At 42.2% G+C, this 20,818-nt stretch overlaps 1 protein-coding gene across 11 annotated transcripts in view; it reads left to right on the forward strand.

Moving 5' to 3' along the window:
- Nucleotides 1-20,818, forward strand: part of ASTN2 (astrotactin 2) — a 900,155-nt gene that overhangs the window by 409,430 nt on the left and 469,907 nt on the right. For all 11 annotated transcript variants that reach the window (XM_036238510.1, XM_036238511.1, XM_036238512.1 and 8 more), the window contains one exon: nt 20,000-20,146. In XM_036238510.1, coding sequence (XP_036094403.1) covers nt 20,000-20,146 — 147 coding nt within the window. The remainder of the gene's footprint in view (nt 1-19,999; nt 20,147-20,818) is intronic.

A 20,818-nucleotide genomic window follows, 5' to 3' on the forward strand; every position in this document is an offset into this window, starting at 1 on the left:
GAATTAATAAAGGTATTATTTAAAAACCCCTAAAAAAAAGACTGTATTATACTCTGGGGCACATAGTAGGTTTCCAAAAGTTTCCTTCTCTCCTCTCTTCTCTCCTTCCACAGGGACAAGAAATCTTCTAAAGACTGAATTGGGGACCTTCTCTCCCTCTTTATTCTCCTACTGAAAGTTCAAGGATGACAGTATTTACTTCCTTGTTCAGAGAATGTAAACAAGCCATAGCCCTGACTGGCATTAATAATTTATACAACAAATCACATAATATGCATTTGTAATACACAATTTAGAGCCTCCTACTCACTGCAGGATTTACCCACTTAACTCCCTTCTGCATGTCAAGGGCTGAAGCTGGGCAGTTAAAATGCTTTTAAATCATCTGCATGCAAAGGCACTGCCTAGAAATAGACAGGCAGCCTCTCCCCAATGAGTCTATGTAAATGTTTGAAATCATAAAACTAAACTACAAATCAGCAAAGCAGATTTTTGGGGTCTATCTTTCTATAAAGATAAAAGAAAAATAAATGGAATTGGAACCGGACTGAATTTGAGTAAGCAAGAAATAATGCTTTGTAAGGGGGAGAGTGCAGTGGCGGGGGTGGGGGTGGGAATAGTAAACATGAAAATAGACTAGTGGTTACCAGAGGGGGAAGGGAGGGGCGGGGAAGGTAGCTGGGGTAAAGGGGGGTAAAATATGTGGTGACAGAAAGAAATCTAGCTATGGGAGGTGAACACACAGTGTAATTATGTATATGGCTTAGTGTTAAAGTTAAAGTGTGCAGCTAAAACATTGTATTTCATTAACCCATGTCGCCATACAAAATTAATTAAAAACTTAAAAACAAACAAACAAACAAAACAAGAAAGAAAATGGGCTTTTCTAATGCCCCACCCCTCTGGGTACTCAAGAGAAGTCACATTTATTTATTTTCAAGCCAGTAATTTGCTGAACACCTGCCACGTGCCATTCCCTTCATGTCGTCCTCCCATCCACCTGTGAGGTAGGTGCAGCTCTCGGCCTCATTTTTCAGGCAAGGACATGGGAAAAGTAGGCTCCAAGCATGAGCAGCAATGACCCAGAGTTTTACACCCTGATGAGTCTTATTTATGCACAGAATACATACTCTTTTTGGACAAATGGCTCAGCATCTTGAACTTCAGTGTCTTCCTTTTGAAAATGGCATCTTCCACTACTAGACTTTGCCACACATGGCTGGTGTGTACAGTCTTGTTTCTTACTCATTTTTATGCTCCTAGTGCTTACGACAAAGCATCCCAGGGACTCTCAGAAATAATGTTACCTTCTCTGTATCATTGCTAGCTTATATTTATTAGATGCTATTCTAAGCATGGAGAACATATTAATTAATTTAATCTTTGATAACAACCTACACAGCGCAAATATACAGGGGAGAAAATTAAGTCAGAGAGACTACATGAGTTGCCTGAATTTGCACAGCTAGTAAATGTCGAGCTGGAATCGAAGCCCAGGTCTCCTACTTTCAGAGCCCGTGGTCTCCTCTTGCAAGTTCCTCAATAAACAATTTATATTGCATCACTGACCGTTTTGGTCTCTGACTATGGTGCAACTTGAATAATTTAATGCGAGTGCAGCAAATAATTACAGTGAACGTTATTAGATAAATGAAGAGTATCAGTAGAAATTATTCTGTTTTCTGGTTAAGAAAGGTCTTTCTTACACCCAGAGCTGACTAGAGATGGAGCGGATTGCATTGGGAGTTGTGAGATCTGTGTCGAAGGAGGCATGTAAGTGAAAGATGATGCTACTAAAGATAATCAGAAGTAAAATGGGGCGAGAGAGTAGACTGGAAAATGATGGAAAAAAGAAGAGCAACATTAAAATGCGTGTTATTTTCGAGTGTGTATCAAGTACTAGGCTATGTGCAAAGCACAAGCATCGTCATGTGTAGACATTATTTCCGTTTTAAATGCAGGGGAATGAGGGTCAGCGTAGTAAAGCAAATTACCTGATTTGGATCATCAGCGCGTGCTGGCAGCAGGGTATACACCCAGGTCTGTCTGACTCCGACGTCTGCCATCTGGCCCTGCAGTGCCTAGAGTTCTCGAAAAAGAATTGGTGTGTAGTTGTAACTGCGACCGAGGTTTCTGCACGTATTTCTAACTTCGTAGACTTGGAAGAGAAACCGTTAGACTGTCAGCCCCACTGAGGCAGCCTGATCCAACTCGGTAGTATGCTGCAAGGTAGCTCTCTGAAAAAAAAAAAGTAAAAAGCCTTGTTTGTAGCATTTAGCAATTTCACTAATATAAATTCTCCTACTATGTTCGATTTCAAGCCACTGAGTTTGACAGCTGCCATGCAGCATCCTCGAATATTTAATAATTAGCTCTTGTCTTCTCTGTATCTCCAGTGCCTCGTACGGTTTGGCCCATATAGGAGATAGAGAAACTCGGTAAATGTATGTTGATTAAGTAATGAATAAACAGGTGACACGTTAATCATCCAAACTGGAGAGGAAGGTGGGGAATCTCTTCAGCCCCGAATTAAAATAGGACAGGACATCCTCCTGCAAGGAGATTTCGTGCACTTACCTGCTCTTTTTGTGGCAGCAAGATGTCCTGCTGAGCGAATTCTGCCCGGAAGGAAGTAGGGTTCTGGTGTAAATCGTGAAACACTTCTTATCCCCTCCCCTTTCCACTTCCGGAAGATCTGATCCGAGACAAACCAGCGACTTCGCTGCCTCCAGACGCACCTGGCGTTTGATGACTGTTCTTTGCCCTCAGTGCTGCCGCCCTAACCAAGCCCTGTGCTCTTGGTCCTCACCAACGCGCTGGCAGTGATGCCGTTTCTCTCCACAGGCGGCTTGCACTTCACGTCGCTTTGTCATGCCGCCTCCTTTTGTGGGCCCTTTCGTGGTTCCCTTGCTCTCTTATGGTTAAGAACAAACTCCTTAACTCGTCTTTCAAGGCCTTGTGGGCCCCTGCGCACCTGTCCAGCCTCATCTCACGTTACCCGACCTTTTTTTCCCCACTGTATCCACCCTAAAATATCCATCCTGCTGTTTGGAACACCCTTCCTGTCCACCATTAGGATTGGCCTTAACCGTCCCTGTGGGAAAGAGGCCCTTCCAGTATTTTTTTTTTCTTTCATTTCATCCTGTTCTCCATCCTCGCATGAATCTGAGTGTAAATGACGTGTTCATATCTGCAGATTTCCAGACCGACAGATGCCTGAGGATGGCGCTACATCTGTTTCTGTTCCAGTTCCTTCTGCTTTGCGGTTTGGGAGCGTTAGCTATGTGGGGGGAGGGGGGGCGTTGGTCTCCTGTCCTGGGTCAGAAGGCTGTCACCTAAGAAGCAGTGTGGTGGTTTCAGAGGCTGCACTCCGGGGTCACTCACTTTTGAGTCCAAAGTTTATTAGTTCTGTGATCGTAGGCGGGCAGTTTCATTCTGATCGACTCAGTTTTCTCCTCTGTAAAATAGGTAAAGTAAAAGTAACTCCATCACAGGGTGTTATAAGGGTTAGAGGACATCATCCATGTAAAGTATAGTCCAGGACTCCACACAGAGGAAGTTTTTAACCATGGTAGCTAGCATTATTTTACTCGTGAGACACAGGTGATACCTCAGCTGAAACTCACGCTTTTCCGCTTTCTCTGCACCAAAGAGTTATGGCTGGATTGTGTTTCCTCCTTCTCTGGAAAGATCGCAGGAAGCCTGCTCCTTCTCTGCGAAATAAATGATTGGCTAGAGACGTAGCCCATTAATTAATTAATTAATTAATTAAGCGAACATTGATTTAGCTGCTACATAGTATTCGTTCCTGTGCTAGAGAAAATGAGCAGGGATTCATGCCTGTGAGGAAAATGGATTTACGTGGGTGGGGCTGGTAGGTTCCATATTGCTCCTTGGTTATAGGATTTTACTGAATAAGCTTTGCAAACAGTCATTTGGGAGACGATTCTATGAAACCAACGAACTTTGACATATCGTGTAATTTGTAGTTTGAAATAGGAAGGAAAGAAGGAAGGAAGGAGTATCTCTCTACCACACGAGACTTAGAATAGGACCAAGGTATTATTATGTGCATTTTATCATTAGAGGAACCTGATAATTCCAAAACAGAAATGAGCGGTCCGAGGTCACGTAACCAGAAACTGGTGACTCTGGGAATTTGAACTCTGCTGCTTTTTGCTTTTTTTTTTTTTTTTTTCCTATTCTTTGAGCTGCCGACTACTGGAAAACCAAGAAGGAAGCAGCGCTGCTAACGCTGGTCCTGCTAGACGATTGAAGTGGAGGAAGAAATTCATAGTTATGATTCCCAGGGCTGCTGTTACTTCTACTCTGAGCGCACCTACATCCTATTCTCAATTCTCATACACTTACATATGCATACATTCTCATCCTCACATATATACTCAGGTTTCTATAAAATTTAGTAGAGCTTCTCTTTTAGCCCTTCAAGCTGTTCAGATGTGGGCATTTTATAAATAAATATGTGCTAATGCTGTTAGTGTTATTGCTGTTCCATAAATTTAACAGCACATGCAAGAAGCTCCAGGTGTGTGTAGCACCTGAATTATAGTAACTTGGGGAACTACTGCTAGCATGTCCCTGCCATCTCCACCTGAGTGATGGCTCAGCACAGCTGCTACTGCAGAAATGATCAGTGCCCTTTCATCCCAGCACAAGGAGCCAAGTGTTCCCAGGGGTGGGGTTGGGAGCATTTTTACAAATACATGAGGATATGTGACTTGGATGTATTATGGTGGCTGCTCCTTGGTCTAGGATGAACTGCGACTATTCACTGGGTCTCTGCTGACAATAATAATAAGTATAGCAGCTAACAGTTGGTGAACACTCAGTATATACCAAGCAAGGTGCTGAAGACTTTACATGCATAAAGAGGCAAAGAGAAGTTAAGTAACTTTCTAAGCAATAGTAGCTAGCAATTACTGAGTCTTTCGTATTATCAGCCACAGTGCTAAAATCTTCTTGCTTTTAAGCTCAAGTCATCTTGTGAAGTAGGTGTTTTAATTATTCCTGTTTGACAAATGGGGGCACTGAGACTTAGAAAGATCATATTATTTCTACCAGCATCCTCAAGTAGATATGGACAGTGCTGGTGCATGATTACAGCTCTGTGAGAATCCGAGGGCCACACTCTCAGATCTTCCTTTTTATTGATTTTCCAAGTTCACAGCGTTGAGAAATTATTGAGTTGGGTTTCAAGCTTAATTTGTCTGATCGCGGAGCTCACAGCCTTCTATTTCACAAATGTAGCTTTCAGGATTGATGTATAAACATAGAGTCTTCCAGAAAGAGATGAAGGGGAACTTCTTGCTCTGTGAAGCCTGCCCTAATTTTGTCAAGCACACTTTGGTGGCTCCTTTCTCTCAGCTCTTACCAGGTTATGAAGTAAGACATCAATAAAACAAGCCGGCTATTATCCTGGCACAGAGCAATTATGTCTCCTCCTGACCTCGCCTACCTGACTGTGGTCCCTCTGGGTTTGGGCTGTGCCTGACTCCTGCACTGATCCTATGACTTGCCCAGGGTGTAGACTTTCCTAGGATGTAGCACACACCAAATGCTTTTTATTTTTTTAATGAATGGAGGTCTCTTCTAAAGCAGAAGGTCCCTGAATCTTTTGCTAAGGATGAGGACTTTTCAGTTTCTCTCAATTATTCACTTAAGTTGGTCCTAGTATTAGTTATCTACTGCTGTGTAACAAATTACCCTGAAAATTGCAGCTTAGAACAACAAACATAAATGATCTCAGCTAACATTTCTTCTGTGGGTGGGGGGTCCAGTCACCACCTCAGTGGACCCTCACCACGAGGCTGCATGAGGTCATCAACATGAAGTTGCTTCCCAGATCCTTCGTGTGGCTGTTGTCTGGAATCATTCCATGTTGGCTGGTACCCAGGTGCCACCCTCCAGTCCTTGTCCGTGGGCCTCTCTGTAGAATGGCTCACAACATAGCATCTGGCTTTACCAGAGCTAGAAGGTGAGAAGAGGCAGAGAGAGTGTGTGGGCAAAGTATAAGTCTCAGTCTTATGAACTCTAGTCTTAGAAGTGATATTCCATACTTTTGCTGTATTCCATTTGAGAGTCAAATTATTAAAGGAGGGGATTATAAAAGGGTGTGAATACACAAGGGGCAAGGACACCATCGGGAGCCATTCTAGAAGCCACCTACTTCAGTCCCCTTTGTCATCTTTTTCTCCAAACCAGATTTATTTGTCTATCATTTCAGCTGACTCATGATTGCTTGTGTCATAGGCCTAAAAAAATGACTTATCACCAAGCTTCAGGCTCTCAAATTCTATCCAGGATATTGTTTGGCCTCCTCTGGTGTAACATTCCTTATGTGCCTATGGATCGTCTTTGCAGGGTAAGATTCCTGCCTCTAACCTGAGTGCCTCTCCTTGTCCTCTACTCTAGAGGCATAGTTGTAGCTCCTTTGTCACCAGGTCTTTAGATCCCACTCCTTGGAATGATGACGTCCCTGCAGTATCCCTAGCATCCAACACAGTGTCTGACACTTAGTAGGTACACCATCTTTGTTGCCAAAATGTATGAATGAGGATGTGTTTCAGGTTTATACAATGCCAGGAAGGGTGGCCTGAAAAGACAGGAGACATCATCTAGGGTAAGCCCCACTCTCCTTCCAGTGGACCGTGACTTCCTGTGTGAGTTTCTTCTCACCTACCTCTCTGGCCTTTTTTGCCAATATCGTATTACACGAAGCTGTTACTCCTGTTGCTCTAGTTTATGTACTTTGTTTACCCTTGCTGTTCTCTTCTCCTGGACCACAAGGCCTGTTCTTCTGCTCTGCTGACTATTACATTACAAGCCTCAGCTCTCAGGAGTGGTTCTCTGGCCCGCAAACCTGCACTGGCCTCTGCCTCTGTGACGGTCCCTTTGCATTACATTTTGTTGTTGTTCAGGTGCCTGCTGTCTCTCTGGACACAGACCCTTGATGACTCAGATCTCTGTATCCCCAGATGACGGCACAGAGCTCAGTGCAAGGTGGGCCCTCAATAACTATTTGTTGAATGACTAGATTTCCTCTTGTTATAGATGGAGAGACGGAAATCCTAAGAGGGGAGGGGTTTGCTCAGGGTTGCATAGTGAGTAACGGCAGAGCCAGTGTTCAAGTTCGGTTTATAGATTTCCAGAAGTAGCTCTCTTTGCAACCCCAAACCCACCCTGCCCCTTGCATTCCCTTGTCACTGAAGAACAAGACAATATATGGGTCTGGCTTGTCCCTTCGTTTAAGATCAGTACATTGTCCTTTTGGAGGTGGCATATTTAAATTAGCAGACTTGAAAGGTTTAGGCCCAGAATGTCAGCCTGAAATGGGTAGAGGCCTCTCTGTGGAAATGCATTTCCATAGGAAATGCTTCACGGGAACATTTTTTTCCTCGTTTACTTTTTTCTTCTTTTATCCTCTTTTATATTCTGTCCTCAAAGGTCTAAAGGCAAAGCTGTTTATCTCCAGATGGCTGTTGAAACACAATGCAAACATGGTTTTGCTGAAATGCTAGTGGTCTGAAGAGGAAGCAATAGATTGGCAACTGGGGGGGGGGGGACAAAACACCCCTCCCTCTTTTAAAGAGCTGGAGATAGGCATGCTTATTCTAATAAAGTCCCCAGGTACTTAGCTGAACTCTTAGGCCCAAGAAAAGACAGAGATCTCTGTCCCCTTTGGGCCTTCCTTTGAAAGACTGAGGATTTGGGTCTTAAGCAAGACCCTTTGTCTTGGAATATACTTCCTCAGGACAAAGTTCCTTCTAGTTTCTGAGAACTGCAAGGGTACCTGATGGTAAACAAGCCCTAATATGAAGCAAGAACACAGATGTTTCTGAGTCAAGCAGTCTTGGTTGAATCCCATTCTGTCTGACTGTGCAACTTGACACACGTATCTGATTTCTTTGAACTTCATTCTCCTCACTTATTAAATGAAGATCAGGGTACTTAATTCAGACAGTGTTTTAAAGACTAATTGAAATAATGCATGTCAACCACCTAGGCTAGTGCTTTGGTTCACAATGGTTACTCAGCGGGATATGTTTCTTTCCCTTTTTCGTCCCTATCAAGAGGCCCCTCTGTCTGAGACTTCTTTGCTTCAAGGCTAACTGCCCCATAACCTTCATCTGGTATTCTCTCCTGACATAATCACCACTCCAACCCTGGCTACTCTCTTTAGAACATGGACCACTTGTCTATGCCTTATTTAGAGCATCACACAGACCTGAGCTACATTACTAGCTCTGCGGCTTACTAGTTGTATGACCTTAAACAAACCACTTAAACAAACTACTTCTCTATCCCGAGCTCTACTTTCCTGATCCATAAAATGGGGATCCAAGGGTTGTCATGAGAACAAGCTGAATAATGAATGCAAAGGGTCTAGCAAAGGCTTAGAATGTAGTGGGTGTCCTGCATGTATTGAACCTCTCATGGTGGAGACTCACTATCCTTCTGGCCACATGTTTTTTCCCCCACTTCTGACCCATCTTGAATTTCTGCAGGTAGTTTCCTGAATACAAAGATGAGTCTTTACACTTATTGGTGTTGCATTTGATGATGATGATGATGGTGATGATAGTGATGATGGTGATGATGATGATGATGATGATGGTGATGATGATGATGGTGGTGTTGGTGGTGGCGGTGGTGGTGGTGGTGAGGATGATGATAAAAGCTACTATATGCTGATGTTTTCCTATTTGATCTATCTAATGACCCTGTGGAAATGACGTTATTCACATTTTACAGATTAGAATAATAAGACTTGTTGAAGGCCAACCAGAAAAAGACAACTGAGATTTGAACCTAAGTTTATCTACCTCCAAAGTCCATGTTCTTCTGATTACTTTAATCTATTGTGCTTTAGACTTTACACCAGTCTTTTGAGGTTGTTTTGTGGGAATTGTTTGGGTATTGATCATTTTGATTGCGTGCGGCATTTAGCAAATTATCCTAGTTGGAGCTGTATAACATACAGTCATGTGTAGGATACTATGGTCAGTCCCACAGGGAACACGAGAGATGTAAGATGTACTATCTTTGTTCCAGAAGATATTGATTGGGATAGAAAAATATGACAACTATCTCAAGTGGTAAACTGAGCCACATTGTTGTGGGAGCTGGACAGATGGGATCTGGATCTGGCTCTGGGCAGGGTGACTTTGGGAAAGGCTGCTTTCCTAACCTAACCTTCAGCACAGCATATCAGACTAACTGATCTAAAGTAACTCCTTCAGCTCTGCTTTTCTGGCTCATGATTATTTTCTGCATGCAGGAATCAAATGACGGAATCTAAATTTGGAACAAAAGAAGGATAGGGGACCTATATTCCAACTGCAGAACAGAAGTGCTGCCTTGGCGAGGAGAGATGGAGACAAGTTTGTGGAACTCTTGAGGGCAGGAGCACGTTAGGCATGCTATTGCTCTAGGAATAGATTTTCATTTCCCACTGACATAGTTCTCATGCTGAAGAGAAACTGTGAAGGGAAACTACATGGTACTGTTAAGAGCTTTGGGATCTGGGATCTAGATCAGGATTTGAATCCTGGTTTTGCTGCTTTACAACCTCCCAGCCTTGGGCTCAGCGTAGTTTTTTTTTATTTGTAAAATGGGGCACTAACAAAACTTTATATTTAGCACAATGTGTCATAAGTAGTAAGTGCTCCTCAAGAAGTTATCATCATCATCCTCACCATCTTTATCATCACCATCACTATCAATGACATTGGTTTTGAGCTAATCAGTTCCCAATTTAGCTAATGTTCAAGAACAGGTGGGATGACTGTGAGGAGGAGCATTACAGGGAACTACCTGTATTGTGTAATATGTTTGGGTCAAAGTTACTTCAGTGTCATAATTCTAAGACCCTGTGATTCAAATTAAAACAGATGACACTTGTGACAGGAGTTAAGAGAAATTTCAGGATCTTCTGAGTTACGATGGCCAGAGCAGACTTCCAGAGAAGTCTCTGGTCTTGAAAAGTTGGTCTACCTTAGACATGTCGAGTAAAGCAGGAAGGACAACGCATAGGTGTGGGGCATTCGTGCAGCCTGTCACAAAGAAAGTGATGGGCAAATCTAACTGCAGTAGACAGTTTATGGACCATCAGGCAGAGCCTCATTTTTTATCATTTTTTAGGTCTGAGAATCAGCAGAAGGAGCTGAGGAAAAAGGAGCACGGAGATTTGAGGAAGCCCCCTTACTTTAATGACACTATGATATAGTGAAACAAATGTTGAGGTTGAAGGTTACTGGATCTTGCTTCATATTTCATCTCTGTCCCTTACTAGTTTTGAGCCTTAGGGCAAGTCAGTAATGCTCTCTGAATTTCTATTTCCTCCAATGTCAAATAACAGCAGCTTTGCCTGGAGTTGACAATGGCATAAAGAATAAAAGAGAATCTATAGGTAAAGGGCACCACAGCAGGCCTAATAAATATTAAATACACAATAAACTTCATTTCTCTCCTCCCGCTTTTACAAACCTTGGACAAAAGTCTAGTGATATCTTCTAAGAAAATGGCAAAGTGATTTGGCAAGCTGAAAAAAAGAAGCTAGAAATCTGCCTTTCATGGAGATGGGAGGTAATTGACCTTGATCTTTCCTGGTAGCCCTGCTCTTTGCTCTGTCCCTTTGCACCCACTGCTTGGTCCCACCTTTTCTTCGCCATACCCCTTTTGATTGGTGGCGTGGGCTGAAATCAGTTATGTAGCTAAACAATGTGCAGTCTAAGAGGGTGAGTACAGGTTCACGCACCCATCCCTTAAAAATATTGCAAGTCAGTGCCGACTGATGATCACCTGTGAATCTGAAACCCAAGTGCCACCTTCCTTTCTTCTTTCCCATTTACTTCTGAGCCTTTCTAGATCCTTAGCTCTTTTGAATCATCTTCTCCAATGGCTTCTTATCTGCGGATTGCAATTTCGCCTCTTGAGTTCAGCATCTTTACCTTCCCCCTAATGATGAGAATCATCAGCCTGCTCAGTATCAGTTGAATAGCCTTTATCCTCTTGAACTGACCTCTGGTACCTGCCTCTTTTCCTTCCTTGCACATATTTTCCTGTGACTCTAAAACTCTCTCTCTCTCTCTCTTTTTTTTTAACATTTGGGAACCAGAAGAGTGCAGACATTGGAGTTAGACAGAACTGACCATGTAACTACTCTCTTGCTTCCCTGTGGTTAAGTCTTGGTTCTCCCATTTTTAGGTGGAGGTGGTATCCCTTGCCTTGCAAGGTTGTTGGGGAGTTTTAATAACTAAATGTACATCAAAACTTTAACACAGTGACTGGCACTGGGGCAAGAGTTAATTATTGGGAGCTGCTGATATTACTTACAGAAACCTTTGCAAAATTAATTATTCTTAGCTCATTGTTTTCTCTACTTCATTCCCTAGAATAATGGCTCTGCAATATATTAATAATTTTAGGAAACACCGGGTTAAAGTCTGCTAAAGAGAATTCAGTGCAGGCCTTTTTTTAGAGATTTTAATACCAGATATATTCTCTAGCCCTTCAAGAGATGAATATAAAATGTAGCATGTCCCAGAATTTTTTGAAAATGGAAAAGTTTACTTTTCATGATTGTTTCATTTTGTGGGAAATACTGCAGCGGCCCTTAGGGCATTTGGACACACTTGTGTGGTCATTGGGTCAGGAGGTAGGGGGCACAGATGCTAACCCTGCCTTAAGACCTTACCAGTGAGACCAGGGTAGAGTATCATGGAAAGAGCACTAGGCTGTGGGTCAGGAGATGTGGCTCCCAGGCTCAGATATTCCTCTGCCTTCTAAACACGAGCTCACCCTTAAGTTTCTGTTTCCTCAATTGCATACTGGAGATAATAGCAATACCTACCACATGGGATTTCGGTAAAAAATGAATGAGATCTTTGAGAATAATTGTAAACTAATAAGAACTTTAAAAAGTATGTCTCTATCTATGCCATTTTTACCACCAATACCATTGCCACCATCTTCATCATCATCACCTTAAAGTTACTGTCACACTTCCAGACTCAGCTATTTGTAACTACCATAGAGAAATTAAGTAGCCAGTTTCTGTAGCCCCATTCAGTGTGTACTGCCAGTGTCATTATCTTCATCAGAGTGCCACAATCCAAGCTGGTACTGCAGAAACTCTAGTTTTGGAGCTGAAATGCCCAGAGGTGTTTACCAGTGCTTCACAGATAATGGTTTGGTCCCACATAGCATGTTGAACTAGTTGAGACCCTGCAGTATTTTCCAGAGTCAGAGAAGACAAGAGACAAGAAAGCTATTTAGCTTTCTCTTCTCATCTTCTATCCCACTTTAGTAATGCGGAGAGGTTCATTTGACAACCTGAGGTCCACATCAGGTAGGACGATGAACCTACTACAAGTTCACCCATGGTCACCACAGGACCACAGGGCAAGCTGAGATTTATAAGCAGCTTGACAGTTATAACTGGTTCTTCTCTGCTCAGGCTACATCTAGCATGTTGATAGAGAAGTTATGGAGGGTAAAGGTTAAGAGCTTGGACCGTGAAATTAAATGATTTTCCATTGCAGCCCTATTACCTTCAAGCTAAGAAGTGGCCTCAGTTTCCTCATGTGTAAATGTGGGTGATAATGTCATCTCATGAAGTTTCTGTGAAGATTAAGCTAGATGCCGCGTGCAAAACTTTAGTCATATTTTCTGGCACGCACATGTTTTTATGAATTTCGGTAGTGGTGAGGATGACGATGATGACAACAACATGTGCTTTACTAGAAAAGCCATTGCAAAAAAACCAAATCTGTATAAAGTATAATAAAGAGAGTTAACATAACTTTAGAAAAGTAAATTAAAGCTACTATTGTTTGGTGCGGAAGAAAGAAGGCCCACGGCAACCTAATTGCCACCTTTAATTAGATAGTTGCCCTGAAGAGGAGATATTAGATGCACATTAAATGGGAAGCAACAGCTGGATCACAGAGTAAGATCCTAGGACTGTTTAGTGCAACTGTCAGCATAGCATCGTTGCTTGGTATGGGTTGAGTTTGCTGTCTGTGCGAGCATGCAAGAACTGGATGAACACTCGCACAGGTCCTAAAATGGAAAATCCTATGGAAGATAGGAGATTGGGGAAATTACAAGTGATTTAAAGGACACTGTGGATTTGAGAGTGCCGAGGTCAGAGAGTCAAAGAACACAAGAAACTAGTTCAGGACAGAGAGAGATGGGGAGATGAAATGGGACTTCGCCTCAGGTGGGCAAGATGGGGGAAAGCATGTCCCATATTGACACATCGCTCCTAAGTAGTGTACGAAGAATCCCAACATCAGTTAGGCTGAGCAGAGGGACCCACCTTCCCCAGAGTTCTGAGAAAGCCCCAGTTTCAAATATTCTGCTGCCTCCAGCGTGACACTTACAGTTGTCAGATGATGCGTCCCAATTTTAGTTTCCAGAAATAAGCAGAGAAGCACCGAGGTACTGGAGCTCAGGTGTGGCAAGAGTCCCGCGAGGCGCTCAGTGAGGTTAATGGGGCACACGAGCAATCGACAGCGGTCACCCTGATGATTGGTGACTTCTCAAGGGATTTTTGTATGATTTCTCGCCGGGTAGGGGCCAGTCTTTGCTGAAGAAAGTGAATAAATACATTTGTCTAGAAAAGAACTAATAGCAATATTCCGATACTGGCGCCTCTTGGTAGAATGGAGAACAACATTTAAGCATTCATTCATGCATCTATCCATTCACTCATGTTTATTGAGCCCTAATATATTCAGATATACTTATAAACACTGGAATCGGAAGGCACAGAATACGAGGTCTGGCACATAGTAGATGCAGATTAAGTACTTATTGAATCAATTAGTTCTTGGATAAGGACATTAAAGCTTAGTGGAGTAACGTGACTTGTATATCCATGGAAGTCAGCAGCTAAGTGTAAATGTCAAAATTCCAGCTTAAGCCCAAGGACCATGTGTCCTGCTGATACCCATGCAAATGCCAAACATGGGCCATTGAGGTTCTGAGGAATCAAGAAGAAAAGAGAGATACCAACAGCTTATGGGTCCCTAAGTGTGTTTGCTTAGTGTTGTGATTATGATCTCCCATCGAATCTACCCAGCTTCTCCACCAGTTAGAGATTACCATTGCCATTTTATAGATTAGAGCACTGAGACTCAGCGAGCGTGTGGATAATTGCCAAAAAATTACACAGCTATTAAATGGAAGAGTCTGGATATCAATTTGTGTGCCTAGAGCCAAGTCCCAGCCTATTCTTCCTGGGCTCGTCCACCCTATGTCCTAGCTTCCTAGAACCCCTGCCCTGCAGCCCAACCCCATATGCCATTTTAAGAAAAAAATGACTTCTTGGCTCAGGACCTGTTCTCGTGTGCCCGGGAATATCAGGAGGAAAGAAACAGTGAGCATATGGCAGCTTTAAGTTTTCCACACACAGTGGTCTGATGAGGTTAGATCTATTTTCTTTATTGTAAAATGTGATTGATTTAATTCCAAATTTAAGTTAAATTTGATTTTCTTCTCTCAACCTGGCATTTCCGAATAGAGAATCAATCAAACCTCGAATTATAGGCAGCGTGTGGATCAACAATGCTGAATTATTTCCGGTTGAATTTCTCAAGTCATGCATTTTATGGGGGCCTCTTCTGCCATGAGAGGAGCTGGGGGGTAAGAGGGAGGGGAAATGAAAGGAAAATTAGATTATTAACTTTCTCCAGTTCCAGCAATCGATGTGCTCTGATGAAATTCTATTCCTATGGCACAGCTCGCTCCCCTGAAAGTGATAGGGGAGGGAACTGCCAACTGGGATGTAAACCAGGGGTAACTGTGACCCTAGCCATCTGGGGGTGCTCATGCCACGATCTGGAACTATCATTTATCAAGCTCTTTTTTGGGGGGGACAGTTACATGTGTTATTTTGTCCTCACATCAACTCTGAAAGAAGATGCCTGTTCCCATTTTTTTTTAGGTGGAGACATTTTGTCTTATTAGGGTTAGATCAATCGGCAAGTGTCACATGGAGATTTTGTGGTTAAGCCAGGATTTGAACATAGATATGTCTGTCTCCAAAGGCCGTGCTTTTTCTGCAACTGCATGATGCCTCCCTGGAACCCTTATTCTGTGGTGAAGTGGGAGGTAGTATGATGTTGGGCAGAGGATGGAGAGAACTGGTTGTAATTTTATCTCTGCCACATACAAGTTGGGTGACCTTCTGTTTGTATATAAATGGGGATAGAAGTAACAGTCGCTTAAGAATTAAATGAGATAATTCACCACTAAATTGTAAGCTTCAAGGACTTTGGTTTGTACCCCTGTACCTAGAACAGTGCAGGGAAAAAGTTGATGTTCAATAAATATTGTTTTACTGGATGGTTGGGTGGGTGAGTGGGTGGATGGGTGGATGGATGGGTGGGTAGGTGGGTGAGTAGATGGATGATGGGTAGGTGGGTGGGTGGATGGATGAATGGATAGATGGATAGATATAAGTACTAGAGATAATACCTGGATCATAGTAAGTACTTAACTAATGGAGTTTCTCTTTCCTGTCCCTGCTTCCCACAGTGCAGTGCAGAGCCTAGAAGAGGAGAGGGTGGTGACTGTGAAGTGCATAATTTTCCGCCTTGCTGCTGTCTACAGCACCTACTCAGAGCTAAGTGCTGAATCTCAGGTCCCTAGGCCAGGAACACTTAAAAAGTCACCTCTCTTTGAGTCTCACTGCGAAGTTTCAGCCATGTCCAGTTGCCATGGAAACTCCCCAAGCCCCGTGGCTGTTCTGCTGGCATCTGGCCTGAGTACAGACTTCACCTGCATGCTTTCTTCCTCTTGAACCTCTGAGACACCTGTAGTGATTCTGGCATTTATGGAGTAAATGTCTGCCCCAGCATGCTGTTCATTCTCATTCTGTCTTCTGCTCCTTCCCTCTTCTTATGACACTTTCTTCGCTACCTACTCTTTTGGCCTTCAGTTTCTGTAAAGGATAATTCAATCCCTAATATATTCTGATAATGTATTGGACAAACAGATAAATAAGTTCTGGTTTCCGCTATCAGTAATGAGATAAATGCTGATACATGGCTTGGAATTGATTGTTTACCAAGCGCCTACCATGTGCCAGAAACTGTGCCAGGCATTTGACATTTGCTGTCTCATTTAGTTCTTACCACACTCTTGAAAGATACATCATTTTATTCCTATTTTCTAGATTAGAAAACTTAAGGTCAATAGCTAATGTGACTTTCCTTCCAACCATTGACTCATAAAGACCCTGGACTACTGTGAAGGTTTAAATGACAAAGGGGATACATTTAGCCCAGCACAAGTCCAGGAGACTATATGAGCAGTTCCACTCCCGCCCCTCAGCCCTTTCTCCCCACTTCAGAAAGCCCTGTTGAGCCTGGGCGGTATTCTGGTAGTTAATTAGTAAAAGGAATGTCTTGATCACATCTATTTCTGCTGCTATAGGGGCTAGATCTGAGAGATGTCTTCTCACAGCCCCTCAGGGTGCTGTTATCCATCCAGGGCATCTGCCTCCCCAGTACCAGGAGCCTCTGACTACCTTTCACATCTCACTCTGTGAACCTGGTTTACTTTCCCATGAACGTGTTCATGCTGGACTCGTGCGTACATGTTTTTCCCCTGAGAATAGAGTCCATAGAATCTAGAGTAGAAACTCAATGCTGCTGCTGCTGTTACTTGGGAGTTTTGTTCAATAACTTGGCTCAAGGTAATATGTTGACATTTTAAGGAAAGACCTGTGCAAGGCACCGACCTCTAGTCCCTAATTTTTCCAGTGGAAAACATTGATGTTAGATTTTTGTGCTATCTAGTTACTAAAATGTTTATATTATCAGAGTTTGAAATAGCTTCTCATAGCTCCCAAATGAGAGATGAAATTTGTTCCTTTTTTCTGTGGTCATTTGGTTTTAGGATTCTTCATCTTCTGAACTAGAACTATCTCTTTTTATTTTATCTGCTCTTCTGTTTAGCAGATATAACAAGCACAAATGTAAGAATAGTGTCTACCATAAGTTATGCATCATCCTAGGACTTGCAATAAAGATAAGGATCCTATTGTTAAATTAAGCAACTTCTAGGTCTCAGGCTGTGAGCTTGGAATGAGAGACATAAAGATGGTGAAGCAGCCGTTTATTAAGAAAAAATAGATACCCACGTGAAAAATCATAAAGTGGGCTGTTACATGGGCTCTTGTTCCATTAGAATCCATGAGTCTGGCAATGTTGATTGTTTATTGTTAACATACTTTCTTTTTCTTTAGTGTTCTTGTGTTTTTTATTTGTTTTTATTTTAATTAGTTAATTGACTTTTTTTATGGTGACATTGGTTAACGAAATCTGGTAAGTTTCAGTTGTACATTTTTTTTTTACCCTGTGTGTTCACCTCCCATAGTTATATTTCTTTCTTTCTGTCACCACATATTTGACGCCCTTTACCCCATCTACTTCTCTTCTTCCCCCTCTCCCTTCCCCTCTGGTAATGACTAGTCTATTGTCCATGTTCATGAGTCTCTGTTTGTCCTGTTCGTTTGTTGCTTTTAGGTTTATATCCCACATATAAGTGATATCATGTGATTTTCTCTCTGGCTTATTTTGCTTAGCATGATTATCCCAAGGTCCATCCACGTTGTCACAAATGACAGTATTTCATCTTTTCTTATGGCTGAGTAATATTCCATTGTATATATGTACCACAGCTGCTTTTGCCAGTCATCTATCGTAGGACACTTCAGTTGCTTCCATGTCCTGGCCACTGTGAATAATGCTGCTATGAACATTGGTGTGCAAATATCTTTTCAGATATGGGTTTTCAAGTCTTTGGGGTAAATATCCAGTAGAGGGATTCCTGGGTCATATGGTAGATCAATTCTTAGTTTTTTGAGGAACTTCCATACTGTTTTCCATATTGGCTGTACCAATTTGCAGTCCCACTAACAGTGTATGAGGGTTCCTTTTTTTCCATATCCACCTCAACAGTTGTTATTACTTGTCCTGTTGATTATAGCTATTCTAACAGGTGTGAAATGGTATCACATTGTGGTTTTGATTTGCATTTCCCTAATAGCTAGTGATATTGAACATCTTTTCATATATTTCATGGCCATTTGTATGTTGACATGATTTTTGATTGGTCAGCACCTGTGTCTGGTTGCTAATGTTGTTACTGTCACCCCTGGAAGTTATGATACATTTACTGAATTTCTATCCTGTACCGGACTCTGTTCTGGGCATTGGGATACAATGGTAAGCAAAAAACACAGTGCTCGCCCTTAAGGAGTTTACTATCTAGCTACTAGACTCTAGTGTTCGAATAAGATATTTTGGAAAACACAATTAATATAGGCAGTTTGTTTGCCCAGAAGCAGGGGAATTTATATTTATTATTAATCTCAGTGAGTGATAGGGGACAAAGAAACAAGTGGAATTTTCTGCAAAAGGAAGAATACCTATGCTAGTATTAACATGGTGGAGAGTGTTGATTGTGGTGACAGTGCAGTAAGGCAGCCCCGCCAGCATCTGGGCCATGTAAGAGAGAACAACAGGGGGTATGAGCGTAAGGACCTGCCATGACAGGTCGCAGATGCCAGGCTAACAAGCATGGGTCACGTGCCGAAACCAGATGCTATAGAACAGCTCTAAGGCTTCCAGCAGGAAATGTGATGGGAAGATGTGCCCACACCTTCCTCATCCCACAAGCAAACAGACAGTAGGAGATATGAGGGGACAGAGGTGAAAATGTGAAGGACGGACTGAATAGGACGACATTGGCTGTTTAGATCGTAAAAAGGAAGACGACGGGAGAATGAAAGACGACATCTGAGTTCCTGACCAGTTTAAATAGTGGTACTTTCAATAAGTCGAGGGTCTCGGAGGAAAGAGAGAAGGAGAAAAGATAATGCGTCCAACTTTGAATGTGTTCTTTTTGTCATGTCCATGGGACATTCATAGAGAGATGTCCAGGAGGTTTGGGCATAAAGGTTTGCTCCAAAGAAGAGCCCAGTGGGTAGTAGAAATTTGGGAGACGTTGCTCTAAAAATGGTAATCTGAACCTGGAAAATAAATGTGAATATAAAAGACTAAAGAATGAGGCACAATAGGGGCTCAGGACATGGTCCCTGGATTTTCTTTGCTGGCCCCGTGGTCTCTTTGCCATGCAGGTCTAATCTACTCATTCGACTGCATATGTGAAATTGTCTTTAGTTTTCCTGGACAAAAGTCCCCTCCCATCCTATGCCCTGTCTACTAGCTCTTAATACAGTTTGCCTCGGATTCCAATTAGCTGTGGATAAGTGTGACTTTGTCCTCTAACTGGTAAGTTCCTGAAGAGCAGGAACTATTCTTATACTTCTCTGTGTTTTTCTCTCAAAGGAAGTGGTCAGTAAAGGCTTGTGAAATTGATTGGAACTGAGCGGCTTCTAATAGTTTCTGAAAGTGAAACCCTTTTAGATGACAGACATCGCATGTACATTATGTTATATAATCATCACAACCTTGTGAGCTGTTCTTATCCTTATCACACACATAAGAAAACTGAGATTCAGAGAATGAAGCAGGTTGAACACAGGTTTGTCATTGTCCAAAGCCCATGCTCATTCCACTAGACCTTATGAATTCAGCAGTACACTGTCTTCTCACTTGCTTCTAAAGACAGTGGACAATTTACCAGTATCTAATTATTATCAAGCGTAACCAGCTTTATTAGTATGGGAGGAGTAAGATGTCATGACTTTTGGGAAGCTTTTTTTTTTTTTTTTTTTGGTCTTTACCAAAAGGAATGATAAACCCATTTTTCAGGGAGTTAAATGTTAAACTGAGACCCAACAAGGGGCCACAGAGATGTCATTGCAGTTACAGAGGCTGGAAAATATGGTTCCTTTTTTCAGCTTCCCAATCGAGAAAATAACATGATTCTCAAACTCAATGCTATCCCCATCTCCTCACCTCCTAGACTTATGTGTCTCTGTGTGTCTCTGTGTTGTCAGGTTTGCTGAAAAGCCCAGTGAACAAGACGGCCCTGACGCTGATTGCTGTGAGCTCCTGTATCCTGGCCATGGTGTGTGGCAGTCAGATGTCCTGTCCACTCACCGTGAAGGTGACTCTGCATGTGCCTGAGCACTTTATTGCAGACGGTAAGAACTGAGCATCAGAGATGCCCCACACCTACTATGCACTTTGCACCCTTAGCTGGTCAAATGTCCTCCATGTATGTCCTCCAGCCTAAGAGTTACATGACAGGGAAAAGGCAGCATTCTGGAAGAGGCCTTTATCATTTAGAGTCTTGGGTTTTAAAGGAAACTAAAAATTGCTTTTATTCCATGGGCAAGGGTATGATTCATTAAATAAAGGAAGAATTCAAATGTGAATGCAGTGAGATTGAGCTATATCAGAGAACCTACAGTTTCTTTCCATGCTTGTGGATGCTATTCCAAATTAAAAATGCCCCCCCAAAAATGATATTTAATAATTTAAAAAATATGTGACAAGATTGTATAAGCTTTGTTGGAATTTCCTGAATGTCCTGAAGAATACTCATGTCTCAGTCCCTGTAAATATACTTTACAAGTATCTTATAGCCTACCATTTACTCTTCACACAATTAATTTGAACTAATGAGACACCGTAGTCACTATAATCATTCACAAAGCATGGTCCAAGAAACTGATTAAAGTTCTTCATATCTATTGCTAAAGTGCCCTCCAGAAAGTTGTTCCAGTTTACATACTTCAGCAGGATGTGGTGGGTGTGTTTCCCCAAAGCCTTGTTCTCACTTGGCGTTACATTGAAGTTTGTAATAAATACAG

The sequence above is a fragment of the Rousettus aegyptiacus genome, unplaced genomic scaffold (genome assembly GCF_014176215.1).
Source record: "Rousettus aegyptiacus isolate mRouAeg1 unplaced genomic scaffold, mRouAeg1.p scaffold_m13_p_3, whole genome shotgun sequence".
Lineage (NCBI taxonomy): Eukaryota > Metazoa > Chordata > Mammalia > Chiroptera > Pteropodidae > Rousettus > Rousettus aegyptiacus.